The sequence below is a fragment of the Euprymna scolopes genome, chromosome 10 (genome assembly GCF_053919585.1).
Source record: "Euprymna scolopes isolate OS-2025 chromosome 10, ASM5391958v1, whole genome shotgun sequence".
NCBI classification, from domain to species: Eukaryota; Metazoa; Mollusca; class Cephalopoda; order Sepiida; family Sepiolidae; genus Euprymna; species Euprymna scolopes.
The window spans coordinates 61,219,851-61,240,167 of NC_136491.1; the positions used below are offsets into that span (position 1 = coordinate 61,219,851).

General features: G+C 42.4%; 2 protein-coding genes across 2 annotated transcripts; both read right to left on the bottom strand.

The window, feature by feature from the left end:
* Nucleotides 1-777: 777 nt before the first annotated feature.
* Nucleotides 778-1,206, bottom strand: LOC145286470 (uncharacterized). The gene has a single exon (XM_080135378.1). It carries the CDS (start codon nt 1,204-1,206, stop codon nt 778-780), a length of 429 nt encoding a protein of 142 aa, XP_079991504.1.
* Nucleotides 1,207-1,497: 291 nt separating this feature from the next.
* On the bottom strand, nt 1,498-3,561 carry LOC145286471 (uncharacterized). The gene has a single exon (XM_080135379.1). The coding sequence runs from the start codon at nt 3,559-3,561 to the stop codon at nt 1,498-1,500; it is 2,064 nt and encodes a 687-aa protein (XP_079991505.1).
* Between the last annotated feature and the right edge of the window lie 16,756 nt (nt 3,562-20,317).

Sequence of the window (20,317 nt, forward strand, 5' to 3'; positions counted from 1 at the left end):
ATGGATTGCACGTAAACTCATGCACGTGAACAGTAGGATGTACATTTTGACATCCTCATTGTTGTTTTTGACAAAAAAATGTCCAGTAAAATCCACCCCTACACACTTGAAGGGTCGGACAAAATTCACTCTATCAGAAGGCAATTGAGACCCGGAGGGCGCTTTATACAGTAGAGAATTGATTCTCTTACATATAACACAGTCGCGGAGAACAGACTTCACCGCTTGCCTCCCTTGAGGGATCCAAAACCCGGATAGCCTTACTTTGCTAAGGGTTGAATTTGCTCCATATGGCAACAATTTTGGTGAGACTCCATGATGACCAATTTGGTCAGATGGGTATTTTTCCCTAACAATATGGGAAATTTTACTTCATATGGGAAAACATCGGAGTTCTGAATACGTCCCTGAGTTCGTATCAGTCCTTCCTCATCTAGGAATAACCCAAGGGCCGTGACTCTAGGGGGAGCAGCCTTATTAGAAGGTTGCTTTAAATAAACAATTTCAGTGGAAAATGCTTCCCTTTGCATGTGCGAGAAGAGCAACAATTTAGCTCTCTTGACTGTGTCAGTTTTTCGATGACGCAATTTATCACCGAATCTTATAACTTTTTCTAAAACATTAATTGCCTTATTCAAGGAGGAATAATCAGATACTTCAATTGGCAAATGAATTTTGTCAGAAGCAGTTCCATCAGAGAACATGCATGATACCACTTTTCTGTTACCGTTGCTAAGACAGGGCAACGGGGACGAGGGCCAGCATATTTTTTCTTGATTAAGCCACTCTGGTCCGCATGTCCAAAATTTGTTTAAACTTAGAAACAGTGATACCTCTGGTCAAAAGATCCGCTGGATTATCCAACGAAGGTACATATCGAAATTTAGGTTTTACCCCATGTTTGAGGTTAATTTCCTCAATGGCTCTGTTAATGTCCGACACACGATTTTCAACAAATATGTTTTTCTTTGCGGCCTTCCCATTCAATACACAAGACAGGGCTACTTGTGTGTCTGACACAAGAAAGAATGACTTGATATTGGTGAGCGTTAAAGCTCGCAGAACCTGAGTAATGACCTTAACCGCCAGAAATATAGCTAACAGTTCCAAAACAGGTAGAGATTTCCCTTTGATTGGAGCTACTTTAGCCTTGGCGAAGATCAAGGAACACTGAGCTCCTTTGCTTCGCGTATAAAGAAAACCCATAAGCGAGCTTAGAAGTGTCGCTAAAACAAATAAGTTCAACAGGGGATTCCGATAGTATGGCACATCTAGGAAACTCAAGGTCCTCTATACTATTCAGCTCGTAGGCGTGAGCTTGCCACGAGACTTTAATCTCTTCAGGGATTGTTTGATCCCAAGACAGCTTTTTCTTCCACATTTGGCTTATTATGACCTTCCCCTGCACAGTCACAGGAAGAAGCAGTGATAATGGATCATACACACTTAAAAAAATCAGCGATAATATATTGCTTTTGGTATTCGCATTGCCATCTATTACCTGTGGAGGTAGTTTAATGGTATCTCTTTGGACCGAATAATGATACCCCAGCTTTCATAGGAGGGGGAAGGAGACGTAATAGTTCCGTCTTCCAACATTTTATTTTGTATACTCTCGCAATTGGAGTTGCAAGATTGGAGTTCAAACCCGGCTTCACCGAGTCTTTCACGTACCTTCTCATATACATGAGTCAGAGCGACACAGTCACTATTCGTAGTGACTAAATTGTCGACGTAGAATTTGTTGGAAATCGTACTTGAAGCTAAGTCTGCCTCGTATTTTTTGATATGATATTTAAGTATGAAGCTTAATATAAAAGGGCTGGCATTGAACCCAAATATAATAGTAGTAAATCGGTAGGCGCACAGTTTGCCGTCTACCTTGAGGAAAAAACAAAATCTGTTTTTATCTTCAATGGATTTCAATCTTAAATAAGCCTTGCGCAAATCCCCCAGGAGAACATATTTTTCCTTTCGGAAAGCTATAAGGATGTCCAGCAATAAAGCAGTCATGTTGACACCTGCATAAGCGGCGTCGTTGATCGAAACGCTACCCTTACGTTTCAATGAACAATTGAAAACCGGACGGATTTTCGTGGTTATACCTTGACCTTCTTTGATTACTGGTCTATGAGGAATCCAAATGTAATTCTCGTAATTTCCAGGGGAAACGTAGAAAGATTCCACGATTCCGCAGTCTTCATATTCCTTGAAGACACGCAAATAGTCTTTATATAGTCCTTGATTTTCCAAGGACTGAGCCACTCGATGCATTATTCGCAATGAGGCCACGTAGTTAGACTCTACTTTGTGAAGTTTGTTGGTATCCCAAGGCAGCTCGACGTAATATTTGCCATCTTTAAGCTCGATAGCCTCCCTGAAAGCTTCAATCTTTTCTTCGTCATTTAAAGTCAACTGGTTGGCATCGTCGATACCAATATACTCTAGCGAAAAAAACTTTTCCACTCCCTGCTCTACTACGGGCTCGTCCAGGAAAGGTAGAAGCACATCCTCATAAGAGGCTATTGGCTTCAACACGCTGTCAATCAAATAAGACTGACATTTAGGTAGCGTTTTTACAACTTGATTAAAAACTGGCAACTTTCCCACAGCTTCATCATTATGATTTAAAAAACTTGACCCTTCACCGAAGAGAATTATGTAATTGGGAAGCTTCCAAGCGGACCCTCCCAAGCACTTTATTACACTGAGATTACAAATGCTAGGAATGAGATCCAGGCCAATGATGCCGAGAATATTAGATCCATTAAGTTTGGAATATCCGGGGCAAAGCTTATACCCCTTTTTAATTATATTCGACGTAATTTCGTCGAACCTGTTTACGTGAAATGTTAATTTCAACCCTTCAGCAAACAAAGCAGAATGGTTGAAGGGCTGCTGATCTCCCAATTTTAGGGACACCTTCAGCTTAGAAAGAAGTAAGGACTTAGCCCCCACCAGGGTATTGACGGGCATTTTTACCGTCTCAGTATTTAAATTATGGCAGTGATTCAAACGATCCAGAATTATTCTGGAAAAGCAGGATTTTTGGCTACCCGTATCTATCAGACAGAAAAAATAGACCGGGAGCCTCTTAATCATCATGGATATCTTGATTACAGGACTGATACAATGTGTTTGATCCGATAGAGACGTACGTCCCACAAAGGGCTTACAGCCTTTAGGATACATCAATGTATAATGGTTTTTCGAACCACAATTTTTGCAAGAATAAGGAAACCCCTTAATCCCCTTGCATGAGGACTCCGAGTGCTCACCGAGGCATCGGAGGCATAATTTTAATTCTCTTGCTCTAATTATTTTGGACTCCGAACTCGGAAATATAGAGCAATTCTTAGTCAGGTGACCATTCGCCTGACACAATTTACATGTTTTACTTTCGCCATTATTGACGAACTGTTTGGATGTGTTGCCACTTTGGGACAACTTAAATTGTTTAGTGTCAGAATTTTTAGCCACGAGGGTTCTATCACCCGACGGTGGCGATATCTTTGGCGGGAAATTTTCCCGCTTGGGCGCGCTTAATGGCGACGCCACCATAATGTCTAAAATATCGAACGTAAGTGACGGAAATCGTTCGCAAGATTTATTCATAACTTCTCGGCGAACGTCATTGGGAAATTAATTAATCGTCCAGAAGTGGATTTATCAACAAGAAAATCAGTACCAAATGAATTATTCATCTCCATTAAATCAAGTTTAACTCGCTCTAGAAGGATTCGAAGATCCTTCCACGATGCATATTTCTCAGGTTGAGGAATAATGTCCTCAAATATTAAATTAAGAATTGCTGAAGAATTCAAATATTTCTCCTTCAGACACTCTAAGGCTACGTTGTAATTTCCATGGGTTACACCCATTCCAGAAATAACGTTAAACGCCTGTCCCGTCAACTTCGATTTCAACAATAATAGTTTATCAGCATCATTCATATTTGCTGTGCAGAATTCGAACTTCCTAAGGAAGGCACGGAATTCAAATTTATTTTGAATAGAATCTCCATTAAAGGACGGACACTAGAGTTCCATTTTCATTGGAACAATATTTTTAGATCTTTCGATCTCTGGCTGAAACTCAGCCAGTCTGTCGTGAACTTCTGCCTTAAAGGTTTCAAAATCGCGACAGATATTTAATCTTTCCTCATTGGGAGACTTAAAAATTAATTGGTCTACCAATTCATCTATCTCAGACATATATTTATCCAAGTCTGAGGAATTTTTTTTAGCATAGTGTCCACTTCGATTTTCACTTATCCAATCTAATATGGCACTTATTCGGAATTTCTTGGCCTCAATTCGACCAAGCAGATTAGCGCTAGTCATATCTAAAGAAAGGGGAAATGGCTCACACGGTAAACACGTCAAATGAATCATAAGTTGTAACTTAAAAAACCACGAGGAACATAATGGCGCTCAGACAACAAACTTATTCAACATGAATACATTCTTATTTAAATCAATGAACGTAACTTCTTTCCTCAATATTATTATAATATGAAATAAATTGTCGTAAATAAAATTATTATTAAATATATATATATATTTCTTTTTTTTTTTTCTTTTTCCGGTCTCAAACGGCCGTTACAATTAAATGTGACACATTTATTATTATAATTTTTAAATTGATCTTCTGTCGACCGTAACATTTAATACAATGGAATATAATTGATTTTACTTTTAAAGCGACATATTAAAGGAGGGGAATGCATTTTTTTTTTTCAATAAAAAAAACAAAAAAAACACGATATTAAAACATTTAAGCAGAAAGGGAAAAGGAGATCTTTAACACTAAATATCTTTTGTGTTTCGTCGGGTCCCTGTAATTTCTATGCCCCCACGTGGTGACCGCTGCTACTACATTTTAAGAGCGGGAAGGAAAGAACCAGAAACGCGTTCGTTCATATCAAAGACTTTATTTAAAACTCCCCCTGATATTAACCAAGGGCAAGTAACTCTTATTACACATCTCCGTTTGTCGAGATCCTTTTTTTTTCCCTTCTTTATTTACAAACAGTTTTAACCTTTATTTACAAACAGTTTTAACCTTTATTTACAAACGGTAACATTTATTATCTTTGCAAACAAAGTCTTTCAAGTAGTTCGGTTTTTTTGATAATCGTCCTCTGCTTGATATACTTGTCTCCTGTTTTTGCTTAACTTCACTTCTTCTGGAGGAGTTGTCTACGTTTTCCAAAATAGGTAGTAAATGTTTTCTGTTCCTTTTTAGACTTTCTCCAGAGTTCAACTTTACTGTATATGTCCTATTTTTCTTATTTGTTGGTGTGACTATACCAGTATTCCTCCACATTTTCTCTTCGTCCGTTTTCTCTCGGATTCTGTCTCCCACTCTTAGTGGTTTCAAGTCTTTACTTCCATGTCTTTTGTCGTAATTTATTTTACTTTTTGTTTTGTAAACCCCATCTCTCTCTTTTACTTTTCGTAAATTTGGCCATTTGGGTTTTAATTTATTTGGATGACTGGGTAAAGTTGTTTTAATTTTTCTACCCATCAAGAGTTCTGCTGGGCTAACTCCCGTAGCAGTTATTGGTGTATTACGGTAAGCCATTAATGCGAGAAATATGTCTGGCTGTCACAATATTCTTTTCGCAATTTTCACTGCGCTTTCTGCAGCTCCATTCGCCTGAGGGAAATGCGGACCCACTGTGGTGTGTGTGAATCCATATTGTTTTGCAAATTCTTTGAAATATGTGCTTGTGAACTCTCCTCCATTATCACTTACGATCTCCTCAGGTATTCCCCATCGAGCAAATATTTCTCGTAATTTCCCAATTATCATTTTGCTGGTTAGTGGATTTAATCTCGCGATTTCCAAGTAACGGGAGAAATAGTCTGTTACGACTAAGTAATATTCTCCCTCCAATTTTAGGATGTCTGTCCCCAATTTCTGCCACGGCCTATCTGGCAATGTAGTTGGTTTCAATGTTTCATTGGGATTTGCAGCACGATGACTATTGCAAAAATCACATCGTCTAATGAGATCTTCTATTTCTTGTGATATTCTCGGCCACCATACTGACATTTTGGCTCGTTCTCGGCATTTGTTTAACCCCAGATGTCCTGTATGTATTGCTTGTAATATTTCTGCTCTGAGATTTTGTGGAACCACTATTCGATCTTGATAAAATAAAATTTCCTGATGAACTGATAGATCATTCCTAAAGTTAAAGTAAGGTTTAACTCCCTTGTTTAATCTATCCTCCTTGCTCGGCCAACCATTTGATGTTAAATGGATATTCTCCTGCAGTTTTGAATCCTTAGATGTAGTATTCCTAATTTCTTTTAATTTTCTATCAGTAGCTGATCTGGTCTTTATGATAGTGTCTATATACATTTCTACATCTTTCTCCGTGGTGCTTTCTGCTTTTTCGGTTGGACTTCTAGACAGTGCATCTGATACCAGCAAAAGTTTCCCAGGGACATACTCTGCTATAGGATTGTATCTCCTAAGTCTCATCAACAGTCTTTGACATCTTAAAGGAGTGTTATTCAGATCCTGAGTATTTATCAACGGTACCAAAGGTTTATGATCCGTTAGAAGACAAAACTGATCTAGTCCCGCGATGTATCTGTCAAATTTCTCACAGGCCCATACGCTCGCTAAACATTCTTTTTCAATTTGAGCATAGTTTTGTTCTGTTTGTGTCAGCGTACGAGAGGCATAAGCTATGACTCTCAATATTTTTATTTTCTTCTTGGAAAATGGCAGCGCCAAGTCCATAGCTGCTCGCATCCGCACTAATCGTGATGGGCTTTTTTGGATCATAATAAGTCAATATCGGTGCCTGTGTAGCGTCTACCCGGGAATTTATTTTGTCAGGACATTTGAACATTTCACCGTTTCCGGAGAGCTCCGAAAAAAAGACAAAAAAAGGCGTGGCGCCAAAATTCAAGAACTCTCTCGACCTCTTTTTTACTCGGCACCCGAAGAGTTAAGACGCGTTACTGTCACGCTCCGTCGTTTGTGCGCAAACAGCCGCAACACACTTGTGCTGATTTCCCATTGATGAAACAATACACAAAAAGAAAGAAAAACATTCTTATCTTTCCTTCAGCTCCTTACTCGACACATTTCCTAAAAAAATTAATTTCCAACGTGACGTCAAAAAACATTGAACCGGTCAGGAAGGATTTCTTTTCTTTATTTTCGGACTAAAAAAATAACACGAGTGAGATATTCCAGGCAAATAAATTCATATCTATTACAAAGAGCTAGTCTGATGATTTGTTTGTTTTTAATTGATTTTTCCAGATGTTTACTTCCGTATAAATGTTTTGAAAAATTAATCGTAAGTGAGATGCTCGTTGTTTCTTCAACACGCTTACCTTCGCTTCACTGGTGACCCGTTGTTTTTGCCCAGCGAGCACCTTCACTACACTGGTGACCCCTCGTTACACCTGTGTCAATAGTTCTTTAACGCTTTGGAATGACTTTTCTTGAGGTTCATTCCAAGCCCAAACCGTATCTTTTTTCAATAATTCCAGCATTGGTTGTAATGCCGCTGCTAAGTTAGGCACGAATTTCCCTAGATACTGACTCATTCTCAAAAATCTTCTGAGCTCTGTGACTGATGTAGGGACAGATAACTTTTTTATCGCTTCTAACCGTTCTTCAGTGGGTTGCATCCCCTTAGCTGATATGCTGTGTCCGAAGTATTTTATAATGCTTTTCCTGAATTCGCACTTCTCTTTGATTAATTTTATTCCTGCTTGCTCTATTATTTTTAGTGCTACTGTAAGCCTTCTATCATGTTCCTCCATCGTTTTTCCATGAATTAATATGTCATCTATTATGACGTGAACACCTTCAACATTTTCTAGAAGCTTGGACATTTTCCGTTGAAAAATTTCCGGTGCTGATTGTAAACATAACACTGAGTTATGTACCCTTAACCCGAGCTCTCCAGGAAGGAGAGAGAAAAGGAGACTGTCATGGCGGACCCAATAAAGGTACACACGTACGTCGCTTATCGAGGCTAACTACTGTGTCTTGTTGTCTTTCCCTTATGAGTGAAGTCCTTCCCTTTTAATTATACATGGTGTCAGGAGTCGGATAAAAACAAAAATAACGAAACAAAGGAAAAATACAACGACCCATCCTAAAAAATAAAACATGAAAATACGTATGAACGATGAAGGACGCACCTCACCACGTGGTAAACTTTTTCGTTTCTTTGTTTTTAATATCCAGTCAGTATACATATTCAATACTTTTTGACACTCTAGTTAAACACAAATATGTCTAACCCAAACGAAGCTTCACCAAAACATGCCGAAATCGATCCAATTTCTTTCATGTTACAAATGCAACAACAACAACTCATCATGCAAGAACAGATGACGAACCTCATGGCACGCCTTCTGCCCACCGGGCAACACCCCCACCCCCCACCCCATTGTCGCGCCATTCACGGGTGAAGCCCGAGCGACCAGTAATAGAACCTGACTTGTCAGACAATAAATGGATCATTTTAAGGATGCATGGCTTCGTTATAAGGAGATGACACAACTTAACGACCCCACAGAAATCCGGAATGAGTTACGATCTGCATGCAATTCATCTGTCAATGAGATGTTATTCAATTTTATTGGTCCGGATGCCCTGCATAATGCTACAGAGGAGCAGCTGCTGGAATATATTAAATCCGTTGCCGTGAAAATCGTTCATCCCGAGGTATACCGTCAGCAGTTCTTTGTAATGAGGCAAAGTGATGGGGAGACTATCACATCCTTTATTTCCCGGTTGAAATCACAAGCGATGCTCTGCGCTTTCAATTGTGGCAACCAGCAATGTACAATGTCATTTTCCGAAGACATGATCAAATCTCAAATCATTGCCGGATTACGGGACACCTCCCACCAGAGCAAAATTTTAGCAGAGATTACGTCCCTGCCAACTCTAAATGACTTAACTAGACATCTCTTGACTCTAGAATCTACCGCCAGAGAATCAAATCACTTCCGACCAGCAGAGATCACACAAGTGACCCAATTTAAATCTGCGTCATCAAGAAAGTTTCCACCACCAGACAAGACCAAAAATGATAATGGCAAATGCAAAGGTTGTGGACACAAGGCACACCCAAAAGGACGAAGACAATGCCCCGCTTGGGGCAAATCATGCCACAAATGTGGCAAAGAGAACCACTTTGGCACAGCATCGTCAAATGCCATAATGGGAGACTACCCAAATGACAGCCAAGATGAAGATTCTTCGTTCATATCGACAATGACTGTGCAACCTAAATGACTAGAGGAAGAAGAGGGGATCCCGCATGGGTCATGGACCAACAACAAGTTCACACCAAGCCGACCAGAGTCACCTCCATTTTTCAATGCTACTATCACATTAGATACAAAGGCCCACCAACATCTCGGACGATTCAGACATAAATATGAAACACCAACCCGTCCAATTGCTCGCTTTGGCAGACACAGGAGCTCAGACAAGTACAGCTGGTGTGGACTTATTGAACAATCTGGGGTGCACTTCTGAACATCTGCTGCGCACCAGATATCGGTTACGTGCCGTTAATGATGACAACCTGCCCATTAAGGGGGCCTTAATTGCCACGATGTCACTCGGTAAGGCAACATGTTCGGAGGTGATATATATCAGCCCAAGGGTTAAGGGCCTGTATATATCACAAACAGCCCTGAAAAAACTCAAAATTATCAACGACGACTTTCCTCCAGCACAAATTAATAGTCTGGTAGCTACAACGAAGATGGACCACAAACCAACTGACCGAATGTTAGCCCCATGCGGATGCCCATACAGATCACCATGCCCACCACTGCCAGACAAGCTCCCGTTTCCTGCCACACCGGAATATCGAGGAGAGATAGAGAGCTGGATCAAATGCTATTTTGCCAGCAGTGCATTTAATACATGTACACACCAGAAATTGCAGACCATGACCGGAGAACCGCTTACTATCACATTCCTCGACAACCACCAACCTAAGGCTGTTCACAAACCAATCCCTGTCCCTCACCACTGGAAAGAAGCTGTCAAATCCCAGCTTGATGCAGACGTAGCACTGAACATCATTGAACCAGTGCCAGCAGGGACACCAACGACATGGTGTTCGAGAATGATCACCGTGCCCAAAAAAGATGGCAGCCCACGTAGAACGGTCGACCTCCAAAATTTAAACGCAATGACAAGACGAGAAACACACCACACCCTCCTCATTCAATCTTGTCAATACGATACCCCCAGGAAAAAAGAAAACTATTCTGGATGCCTGGAACGGATATCACAGTGTTCCTCTGGCTGTAAAGGCACGGGATGCCACCACTTTCATAACAGAATGGGGCAGATACAGGTATTTGCGAGCCCCCCAAGGTTTCCAAGCGTCCAATGATGGTTACACAAAGAGATTCAACACCATTACAGAAGGTTTCCCTCGTGTTGCTCGCTGTGTGGACGACTCTATCTTGTGGGATGATGATATGGCACTATCCTTTTGGCACACCGTTAGATACATCATACTATGTGCTGAAAATGGAATAGTATTTAACCCAGAAAAATTCCAATTCGCAAAAGACAATGTAGAGTTTGCTGGCTTCGACATCAGCTTAACAGGGTACAAACCATCTCAAAAATTACTTGAGGGCATCAGAAACTTCCCATCACCGACAAACATTACAGGAGTTAGATCTTTCTTTGGTTTGATTAACCAAGTTTCATATGCGTTTGCCCAAGCACCCATCATGTCACCCTTCAGAGAACTACTGAAACATAATAGCAGGTTTTACTGGGACAATACATTGGAACAACTCTTCCAGCAATCCAAGGAAACAATCCTAGAAAACATCCGGGATGGCGTTCAAACATTCGAAATAAATCGCCCAACATGTCTGACTACAGACTGGAGTCGAACAGGAATAGGATTTACCCTACTCCAAAAACATTGTGCATGCCCGTCCACAATGGACCACCGTTGTGGGCCAGGACATTGGAAAGTTGTATATGCTGGCTCCCGATTCACTAGACCTGCTGAGAACCGGTATGCACCAATTGAAGGGGAAGCTTTAGCTATAAAGTTTGGATTGGAAAGCTGCAAAATGTTTGTTTTAGGCTGCCCCCACCTGATACTTGCTATTGATCACAAACCCCTTGTGCCGATATTCAATGATCGTAGCTTGGACGAAATAAAAAATCCCAGGATTTTAGATATCAGAGAGCAGACCCTGATGTACCAGTTCAGGGCCATATCAATACCAGGCGACGCCAATGGTGGAGCAAATGCCATGTCCCGTATCCCTACACATACCACCAAGGTCGCAGCAGCGGAATTGGATAGCATGGAAGAAGCGTTGCAAGCTGGAATAGAATCCCGATACAACCAAGAAACATCTTGTAGCAGAAGCAGCAATAACTAAAATGAGGGGAAAAAGAGCTTACCTCGGGTATGTCTGTTGTGTCACCAGTTGGGGGGAAAAAGAGAATTCCAAGATGGCGTCCGGGGGGTTTTATTAGCATTTACCCCATGCAACTCTCGGAAAATCACGTTTCTGTCTCATGTGATTATGCAAATGGATAATTCCCGGCCACTATAAAAGCAGGAGGCCAGAGACGAGTCGGCAGTGTTCTGCAAACTGTGTGTGTGGGTGTTTCTGGCGATTGGAGTGTGTCTTCTTTTACCACGGTTATCACGGACAGGAATTCCCTCTCTTCTGGAGGTGGGCGATATTGACTATTTTGAAGTTGTACTGTTGCTGACAGAACATTTATTTATTTTTTTTTGCCTGCTACATTTTTGTTTCAAGCTATTTCGGCCCGAATATGGCGAAGGTGCGGATAAGCAGTGATATTATCAAGCCGTTCTCTGGCGAGGGAGACGTTGTAGCATGGCTGAAAAAAGTGAGACTTGTCGCACAACTTCAGCAGGTGGATGACGTAGCGAGTCTGCTACCTTTATACCTGGAAGGCGATGCACTGGCCCTCTACATGGAAATGGAGGAGGACGATCAAAAGAAAATAGACCAGATTGAGGCTCGATTAAAGGAGGCATTTACTGATGACGCGTTTGCAGCATATAGAAAAATAACTATGGTTAGATGGGCTGGTGAACGTGTGGATGTGTACGCCAACAAAATCAGGCAGTTGGTTGGATTGGCCGGATTCACAGGAGAAAGCTCAGAGAGACTCACAAAATTAATTTTTGTCACTGGATTCCCTGACACCATCTCAATTGCTCTTCAACAGGTGCCGAACATCAAAGCCCTGACCATGGGGGAGCTAATGTCGAGAGCGAGAATTTTGACGACGACTGGCGAACAAAATCAGGATGTGGTTGCGGCCACACGCTCACCCAACAACAGGGCCCAGAATAATCCTGTTAACGTGACCTGTTTCAAATGCAATGTTAAAGGCCACCTTGCAAGGGACTGTCGAAAACGTGGAACACGGTGTTACCGTTGCGGTGAGAGTGGACACTGGGCTCGGAACTGCTCGGGAAACGAGCAAGGGGAGGACGCATAAGCGCCAGTCTCCTTCCCAACCAAGATGTGAACACGACGCTCCCGGTGATAAGCATCCATGTTGACGGGACGCGATGTTTGGCGCTTATTGATACAGGATGCTCCAGGACAATTTTACATGCAGACCGGTGCCGGTCTTGGAGAAAAACAAACGTAAATGTCAACACAATTGGTGGAATGTCCCATGCGTGCTGCGGTGTTGGAACGGTCTCTGTATCCACTGATGAAGGTGTGTCTGCCAGAGTCGATGTGTTGGTGGTGCATGGCAAGCCACTGGGATTTGACTTGCTTCTAGGGATCGACGCCATAAAAGCTCTAGGAGGTGTCGTTGTCAAGCCTACAGGATCAGTGCGGCTGGGCGCCAGGAAAAGTATTAAATGCGCAGCCATTTCTATCGATGAACCAGATTTCACTGCTACCTTTGACCATCAAAACCGAACGTGGACCGCATCGTGGAAATGGTCTGTGGACCACCCCCCTGAAAGGCTGCATAATCGAGTGTCAGAGTACCCAGTGCCAGCAGAAATTCGTGAAGAATACACGCAGGAGCTCCACACCTGGATAGATAATGGTTGGCTCGTGCCATACCCAGAGGATAAATTGGGACCCCCCAAAGGTCTAATTCCCCTGATGGCTGTGATACAGCAGAACAAAGCCAAAGTGCGCCCGGTAATGGACTACCGGGAGCTAAATCATTACGTAGACGCATTTACGGCCAACGCAGATGTTTGTGCGGCTAAGCTGCGTGAGTGGAGACAAAAAGGTGCTAACGTGTCTCTACTGGACCTCAGAAGAGCATACCTACAAGTCCGGGTCCATGAGACACTGTGGCCATACCAGACTGTGGAAATCGATGGGAAAAAATACTGTCTGACCCGTCTGGGGTTTGGTTTGAATGTGGCTCCCTTGATAATGAGAGCAATTGTCAGCGAAGTACTATCTCAGGAAGAAGTTATAAGCCGCGCAGCATCTGCTTACATTGATGACATTTTTGTCAATGAAGACGTGGTGCCCGCGACCCGTGTGAGAGAACACCTCGCGCAGTTCGGGTTGGAGTGCAAGAACCCGGAGCAGTTGAAGGACGGTGCACGGGTGCTGGGATTGGCAGTCAGGATGGAACGCAATGAACTGCGGTGGAAGCGAGGAAATGCAATTCTGGAGGCTCCGAGTATTGTTACGCGACGAACAATCTTTTCCCTGTGTGGTCGACTTGTCGGGCACTTTCCGGTGTGCGGTTGGCTTCGTGTGGCTTGCGGAATACTCAGAAGGAGAGTAAGTTCGGTAACGAAGGGCTGGGATGATGAAGCAAGGGACGCCGTACTACATCGTATGATGTTCGAAACCTTAAAATCTGCACAGCAGAACGATCCGGCACAGGGAAATTGGTGTGTGGACGGCAAAGAGCTGAATGTATGGGTCGATGCTAGCTCCCTAGCAATTGGGGCAGCCTTGGAGATGTGTGAAACTGTGCTGGAAGATGCATGTTGGCTGCGACCTGAAGATGACTCTCAACATATCAACTTGGCTGAACTGGATGCCGTATTGAAAGGCATCAATTTGGCTCTCCAGTGGCAGAGCAAGGTGCTACACATAAAGACAGATTCTGTTTGCGTATACCATTGGGTCTCGGACATGCTAACTGGAAAGGCGCGAGTACGCACCAAAGCAGCAAGCGAGATGCTTATTAGGAGGCGATTAAGCACTCTTAAGGAGCTCGTGAAAGAGTACGGGCTGACAGTGATATGTGACGCTGGTCCCATCAGCACGAAACATTGCTGACCGACTGACACGAGTGCCACAGCGGTGGTTTGAGGCAATGAAAAAGAAAAACGGTCTTGACCCAGTGATAGGCGCGGTCCACACAGACGAGCTGGATGAGAGTCAAATCATGGCTATTCACAAAGATAGTGGACATCCGGGGGTGCGACGCACTACCTACTTTGTCAGGAGAAGATGTCCAACCACGACAAAAGCAACTGTCAGAACGGTCATACAGAAATGCGAGGAATGTCAGTCCATTGACCCGGCGCCAGTCAGGTGGGAAAAGGGAAAGCTGGAAGTTAACGAGAATTGGCAGAGAATTGGAATGGATATCACGCATTATGGCACCTTCCATTTTTTAACTTTAACAGACTGTGGTCCATCGCGTTTCTCCATTTGGAGGAAATTGGCAAGGCAGGACTCGGCAAGCGTGATTCATCAGTTGGAGGCAGTGTTCCTCGAGCGTGGCGCGCCGCATGAACTCCTTTTAGACAATGACACAGCTTTCTGCAGCAATATGTTCCAAGCATTTGCATGTAAATGGGGAGTTCACTTGCGATTCCGCTGTGCATACGCTCCAGCCGGGAATGGCATAGCGGAGCGATGTCATCGTACAATGAAACGAATAGCGGCTAGAATGTGTTGTCCCATACAGGAGGCTGTCTACTGGTATAACATCACACCAAGAGACGACACATCTCCCTCCACTGCGCCTGCCAATAGGATTTATCAATACGAAGTTCGAGTAAAGGAGACCAATCTCACAACTGCGTCCCCAGGTCCCAAGAACAGCTTTTACCAGGTTGGAGATCGCGTATGGGTCAGAAGACCGCAAAATCGATGTACCACGAGGTTCGGCAAGGGTGAGGTGACCAAGGTGATCAGCCCTCAGTCAATTTTGGTGGACGGTGTGCCTCGTCACGTGAAGGATTTGCGCCCTCGCCATTATGTTGTTACATCGGAGGAAGAGGGAGACTCAGACGGTATGATGTCTTCTGAAAAGACAGAGAGTATGATGCAGGACGACGAAGAGGATTTTGAGCCATATAATGTACATACTGAAGAAGTGGAGGAAGGACCACCCGTCTTGCCTCTACGAAGGAGTACCCGACAGAAACGAATACTGCCCCCCTGCCCTGATTGCGAAACACCGCCTATGGAGCAGACTGGTGGCAATAATGGCGATGAGGAGGATGGCAGGGAGGAAGTGCTGCCTCCGGTTCTTCGGAGAAGTACCAGACAGAGACGACTGCCCCCCTGCCCCATTTGTGATCATGAGATCAGGGGGGAGTGTAGCAGAAGCAGCAATAACTAAAATGAGGGGAAAAAGAGCTTACCTCGGGGATGTCTGTTGTGTCACCAGTTGGGGGGAAAAAGAGAATTCCAAGATGGCGTCCGGGGGTTTTTATTAGCATTTACCCCATGCAACTCTCGGAAAATCACGTTTCTGTCTCATGTGATTATGCAAATGGATAATTCCCGGCCACTATAAAAGCAGGAGGCCAGAGACGAGTCGGCAGTGTCCTGCAAACTGTGTGTGTGGGTGTTTCTGGCGATTGGAGTGTGTCTTCTTTTACCACGGTTATCACGGACAGGAATTCCCTCTCTTCTGGAGGTGGGCGATATTGACTATTTTGAAGTTGTACTGTTGCTGACAGAACATTTATTTATTTTTTTTTGCCTGCTACATTTTTGTTTCACATCTCCTATCAAGATGGTGCGCATACAGCAAGAAGCCGCGATGGATCACCAATACATGAACCTCGTGGAAACAATAGAACAAGGATTCCCTGAACACAAGGATCTTCTACAGCCAAATATTAAAGAGTTTTGGAATATGTGAAGCGACCTATACACAGTTCAGTCTCTAGTATTCAAGGAAGGCCACATATTAATTCCAAAAAACCTACGTCGCGAACTCATCGACCAACTCCACGTTGGCCACCAGGACAACGTTTTTTTTGGCCCGGTATGGGAGCACAATTGCAGGAAAAGCGCAATCAGTGCAGGCCGCTGTAACGAAATTGCCCCATCAAACCATAAAGAACCTGCAATGGAGCCTGTCCACCCAGAATACCCTTTCCAGTCGACAGTAATTTTCAACATGGCGGGACGGAAATATATGATATATGCTGACAGATATTCAGATTGGACAGAGGTATCTTCAATGCAACAAGACGCCAGGATCTCCACAGTATGCAACATCTTACGCAGATATTTTGTGAATTATGGTGTGACGGTGGACCCCCATACAACTCTGATGAGTGGAGGACATTTCTCAAAACATGGGGCATATCCCTCCGAGTCTCGTCGGCATATTATCCACAAAGCAATGGCAGAGCTGAGGCAGCTGTCAAGCATATGAAGAGGATATTAACAACAAATGTTAGCCCCAACGGTTCACTGGATACGGATGAAGTGGCAAAAGCACTGCTACTCCATCGCAACACACCACCACCTGACATAAGTGCGTCACCATCAGAACTTCTATTTGCTCGTCCCCTGAATGACCACTTACCAAACCCCACAAAATTTCACCGTGAATGGTTGGAACTCTCCGACATGCGCGAGAGGGCCATTAACCAGCGGTTCCTCAACAACATGAAACACACTGAAAACAGGCAACAACTCAATCCACTAAGAATTGGGGAACATGTGTCAATTCAAAACCAACATGGACACAAACCACTGCGCTGGGATAACACCGGCACGATTGTTGAAACTCTCCCCCACAGACAATACCATGTATTAGTTGATGGCAGCAGAAGAACCACACCCCGAAACCGCCGTTACCTTCGCAAAATAAGCACGGATAGCCGCAACCTGGCTCATGATGACACCCTACCAGATGACCTACCAAACAGAATCAGGATCATTCCCCATAGTGACCTACAAACTCAAACCCAGTACGCCAAGACAGCCAACAACACCCTCAAATACAAATAACACCAACCCCACCTTCCACACCAGGTACTCAAATAAAGAATGAAACCCTGAAAATGACAGATACAGGGCAGAATGAAAGATCTGAAGCTAGGTCTAGACCTATCCGTAACAGACGATTACCGTCTAGATTTAAGGACTTCCAGCTTGGATGATGATGATAATAATAATAATAATAATGATAATAAAAAAAAAAATAAAAATAACATGTAAACATAACACTAGTTATGTACCCTTAACCCGAGCTCTCCAGGAAGGAGAGAAAAGGAGACTGTTATGGCGGACCCAATAAAGGTACACACGTACGTCGCTTATCGAGGCTAATTACTGTGTCTTGTTGTCTTTCCCTTATGAGTGAAGTCCTTCCCTCTTAATTATACACTGATGATATTCCAAAGGGCAATCTTTTAAAACAATATCTCCCGAATGGGGTTATGAAAGTCGTAAGCAAACGACTCTCTTTTGCCAATGGAATTTGGTGAAACCCACTGGCTGCGTCCAGTTTCGAAAATATCACTGAGCCATTCAATTTGGGTGATATATCCTCCAGATTCGGCAGCATATAATATTCGCGTTTTACTGCAGAATTTAATTTATTTAGATCGACACACAACCGTACTTCTCCGTTTTGTTTTCTCACCAGAACGATTGGACTGCACCAATCCGTTGGTTGTGTGACTTTCTCGATCACACCATCGTCCTCTAAACGTCGAAGTTCCTTCTTTACTTTTGGCATAATGGGAAATGCTATCCGTCTAGCCGTCGGGGTACAATACGGTTTCACACCGTCTTTTAACGCTATTTTCACTGGGTCTGTTTTCATGACTCCAGTTACCTCCCCTTTGTTTACATTTGACACGAATTTAACCAAATTCATTCGATACGCTGTTTCTCTCGATAGCAAGTTGTCTGTACTGCTATCAATAACATGTATTTTGAATGAGTATCTGCTATCCTTACGTATCAACCGTAAACTTCCCTATACAGTTCAATATACCTCCGGGGCTTTTGTATATGCCATATGCTGGTTTCAAAACAGGTTTTTTCCTCAAGCTACGAAACGTTTCATAACTGATAACATTTATGTCCGCTTCCCGGTGTCGATTTTAAAAATTAAATTATTTTCACATACCTTTAACCGCACGTGCCATGGGTCTATTGCATTTTCTCTGAATTCTTTTCTTTTATAAATAGCCCCAAGAAAGTATTCCTCTGACGTATGTTTTTCCACTTGTCTAACATTATGGGCTTTGAATCTGCAACATATCGCGAAGTGATTTATTTTGTTACAGTTTCGACATCGTTTTCCGTTCGCTGGACAATAATCTTGCCGTTTGTGTTTTTTGTTACATTTTCCACATCTCTGTTGCTGCGTTTCTTTTTGTGGATAATTTTGTTTCCATTCGTTTTGTCTCACTTGTTCGTAGCTGCGTGCTATTTCGATAGCCTTTTCCAAGCTTAGGTCGTCTCTAAGTTGTAGTTTTTCGGATAGCTCTCCAGCTCCACTTCTTAACCCGATGACCAGCCTGTCTCTTATTTGGTCATTTTTGTGTGGAAAATCACAGTTTTCCGATAGTTCGTGAAGTCCCCGAATAAATTGTTCTATCGATTCGCCTTCCTTTTGTGTTCTGAGGTGAAATTTTGCGCGCTCGTGTATAATATTTTTTTTTTGGCATAAAGTGGCCTTCAAACTTGTTCAGTATCACGTCGAAACTCTTTTCATCTTCCTTTTTCTTGAAAAAGAACGACTTATATATCTGTTCGGCGTCCGGTCCCATACAATACACAAGCGTGCTAATTTGTGTATCGGGCGACTCTTCATATAATTTTGTCGCACTCCGAAAACGTTGAAATCGCTCTCGCCATGTCCTCCACTGGTTCGGTTGCGTAAAGTCAAAACGCTCTGGGGGCTGAAGTCTAAACATATTTCTTTTTGAAATAGTTGACGTTAATCTTTTTTTTTTTTCTTTTTTTTTTTCGTTATAAGGTTTCCTTACCCAAAGAAAAAAAATTTATCCCAATCTGACACCATGTTTCGTCGGGTCCCTGTAATTTCTATGCCCCCACGTGGTGACCGCTGCTACTACATTTTAAGAGCGGGAAGGAAAGAACCAGAAACGCGTTCATTCATATAAAAGACTTTATTTAAAACTCCCCCTGATATTAACCAAGGGCAAGTAACTCTTATTATTACACATTTTGTAATAAAACTAGACACCGCCAAAAATGGCCGCAAAATCAAGCTGTTGTTGTTTTTTAAAACGAAATTACATTTATTAAAATCCATTATTTCTGAGTAACTTTTTTTTTTCCAGAAAGATAAAACCCTGAATTTTATCATATAGAAAACAGAATAATGTAAAACTTTTTCTACTATTTTTAATTCAATTTTAAATGTTAAATTTTCCCAAAAAGTTAACAATTGACATTTTTTGTCTTGCACAAAAAACGTACTTAAATATTTAAAAAAAAGGGTTTTTGAAATAATTAATTAATTTATTTATTGTCTAACTAAGATTTAGGATGATTTTCTAAGAGAATATGCAAAAATATTATAATATAAGTACCTGAATTTCAAATAATTCCACTTATTCATATAGGTAACCAGATATTTCGCGTTGACGTAGAGTTCAGATCGACTCTGTTTACGTTTTCGTTTGATAATATAAGAAAATCTTTCCTACCTTTAATGACCTCGGGTTTTGAGAGATGGATGCGAAAGCGTCTTTCCCTTTGTGATTGTTTTTTATACTAATGGATAAACCATGTGACCCTAGACCTTCTATAAAATTGTATGGGTTGACTAGCTTGTATGTTATTTTTTACCCCCATCTTTACAATCGGTTCACACCATGTCCGAAGTTGTTCCTTTTCTTCTTCTCTTATTTACAATTGGGACACCGTCTTGGTAGTTCCTTTGTTTTTTCTTTTCTCAATCAATTATTGTATTGATAAAGAATTATTACAGGACCACAAGGACTAATACCTGAGGTCGCAACCGACGGCATCTGTTGCAAGAGGTAAGACGTTCTTTTTCTCTTTCTCTCTCAGCCAGTTGTCATTGATGTGTTAGGATAAATTTC

What these genes read in the sequence shown, in the direction of transcription:
- LOC145286470 (XM_080135378.1), bottom strand. Translation starts at nt 1,206, where the DNA reads ATGGGTTTTCTTTATACGCGAAGCAAAGGAGCTCAGTGTTCCTTGATC.
- LOC145286471 (XM_080135379.1), bottom strand. Translation starts at nt 3,561, where the DNA reads ATGGTGGCGTCGCCATTAAGCGCGCCCAAGCGGGAAAATTTCCCGCCA.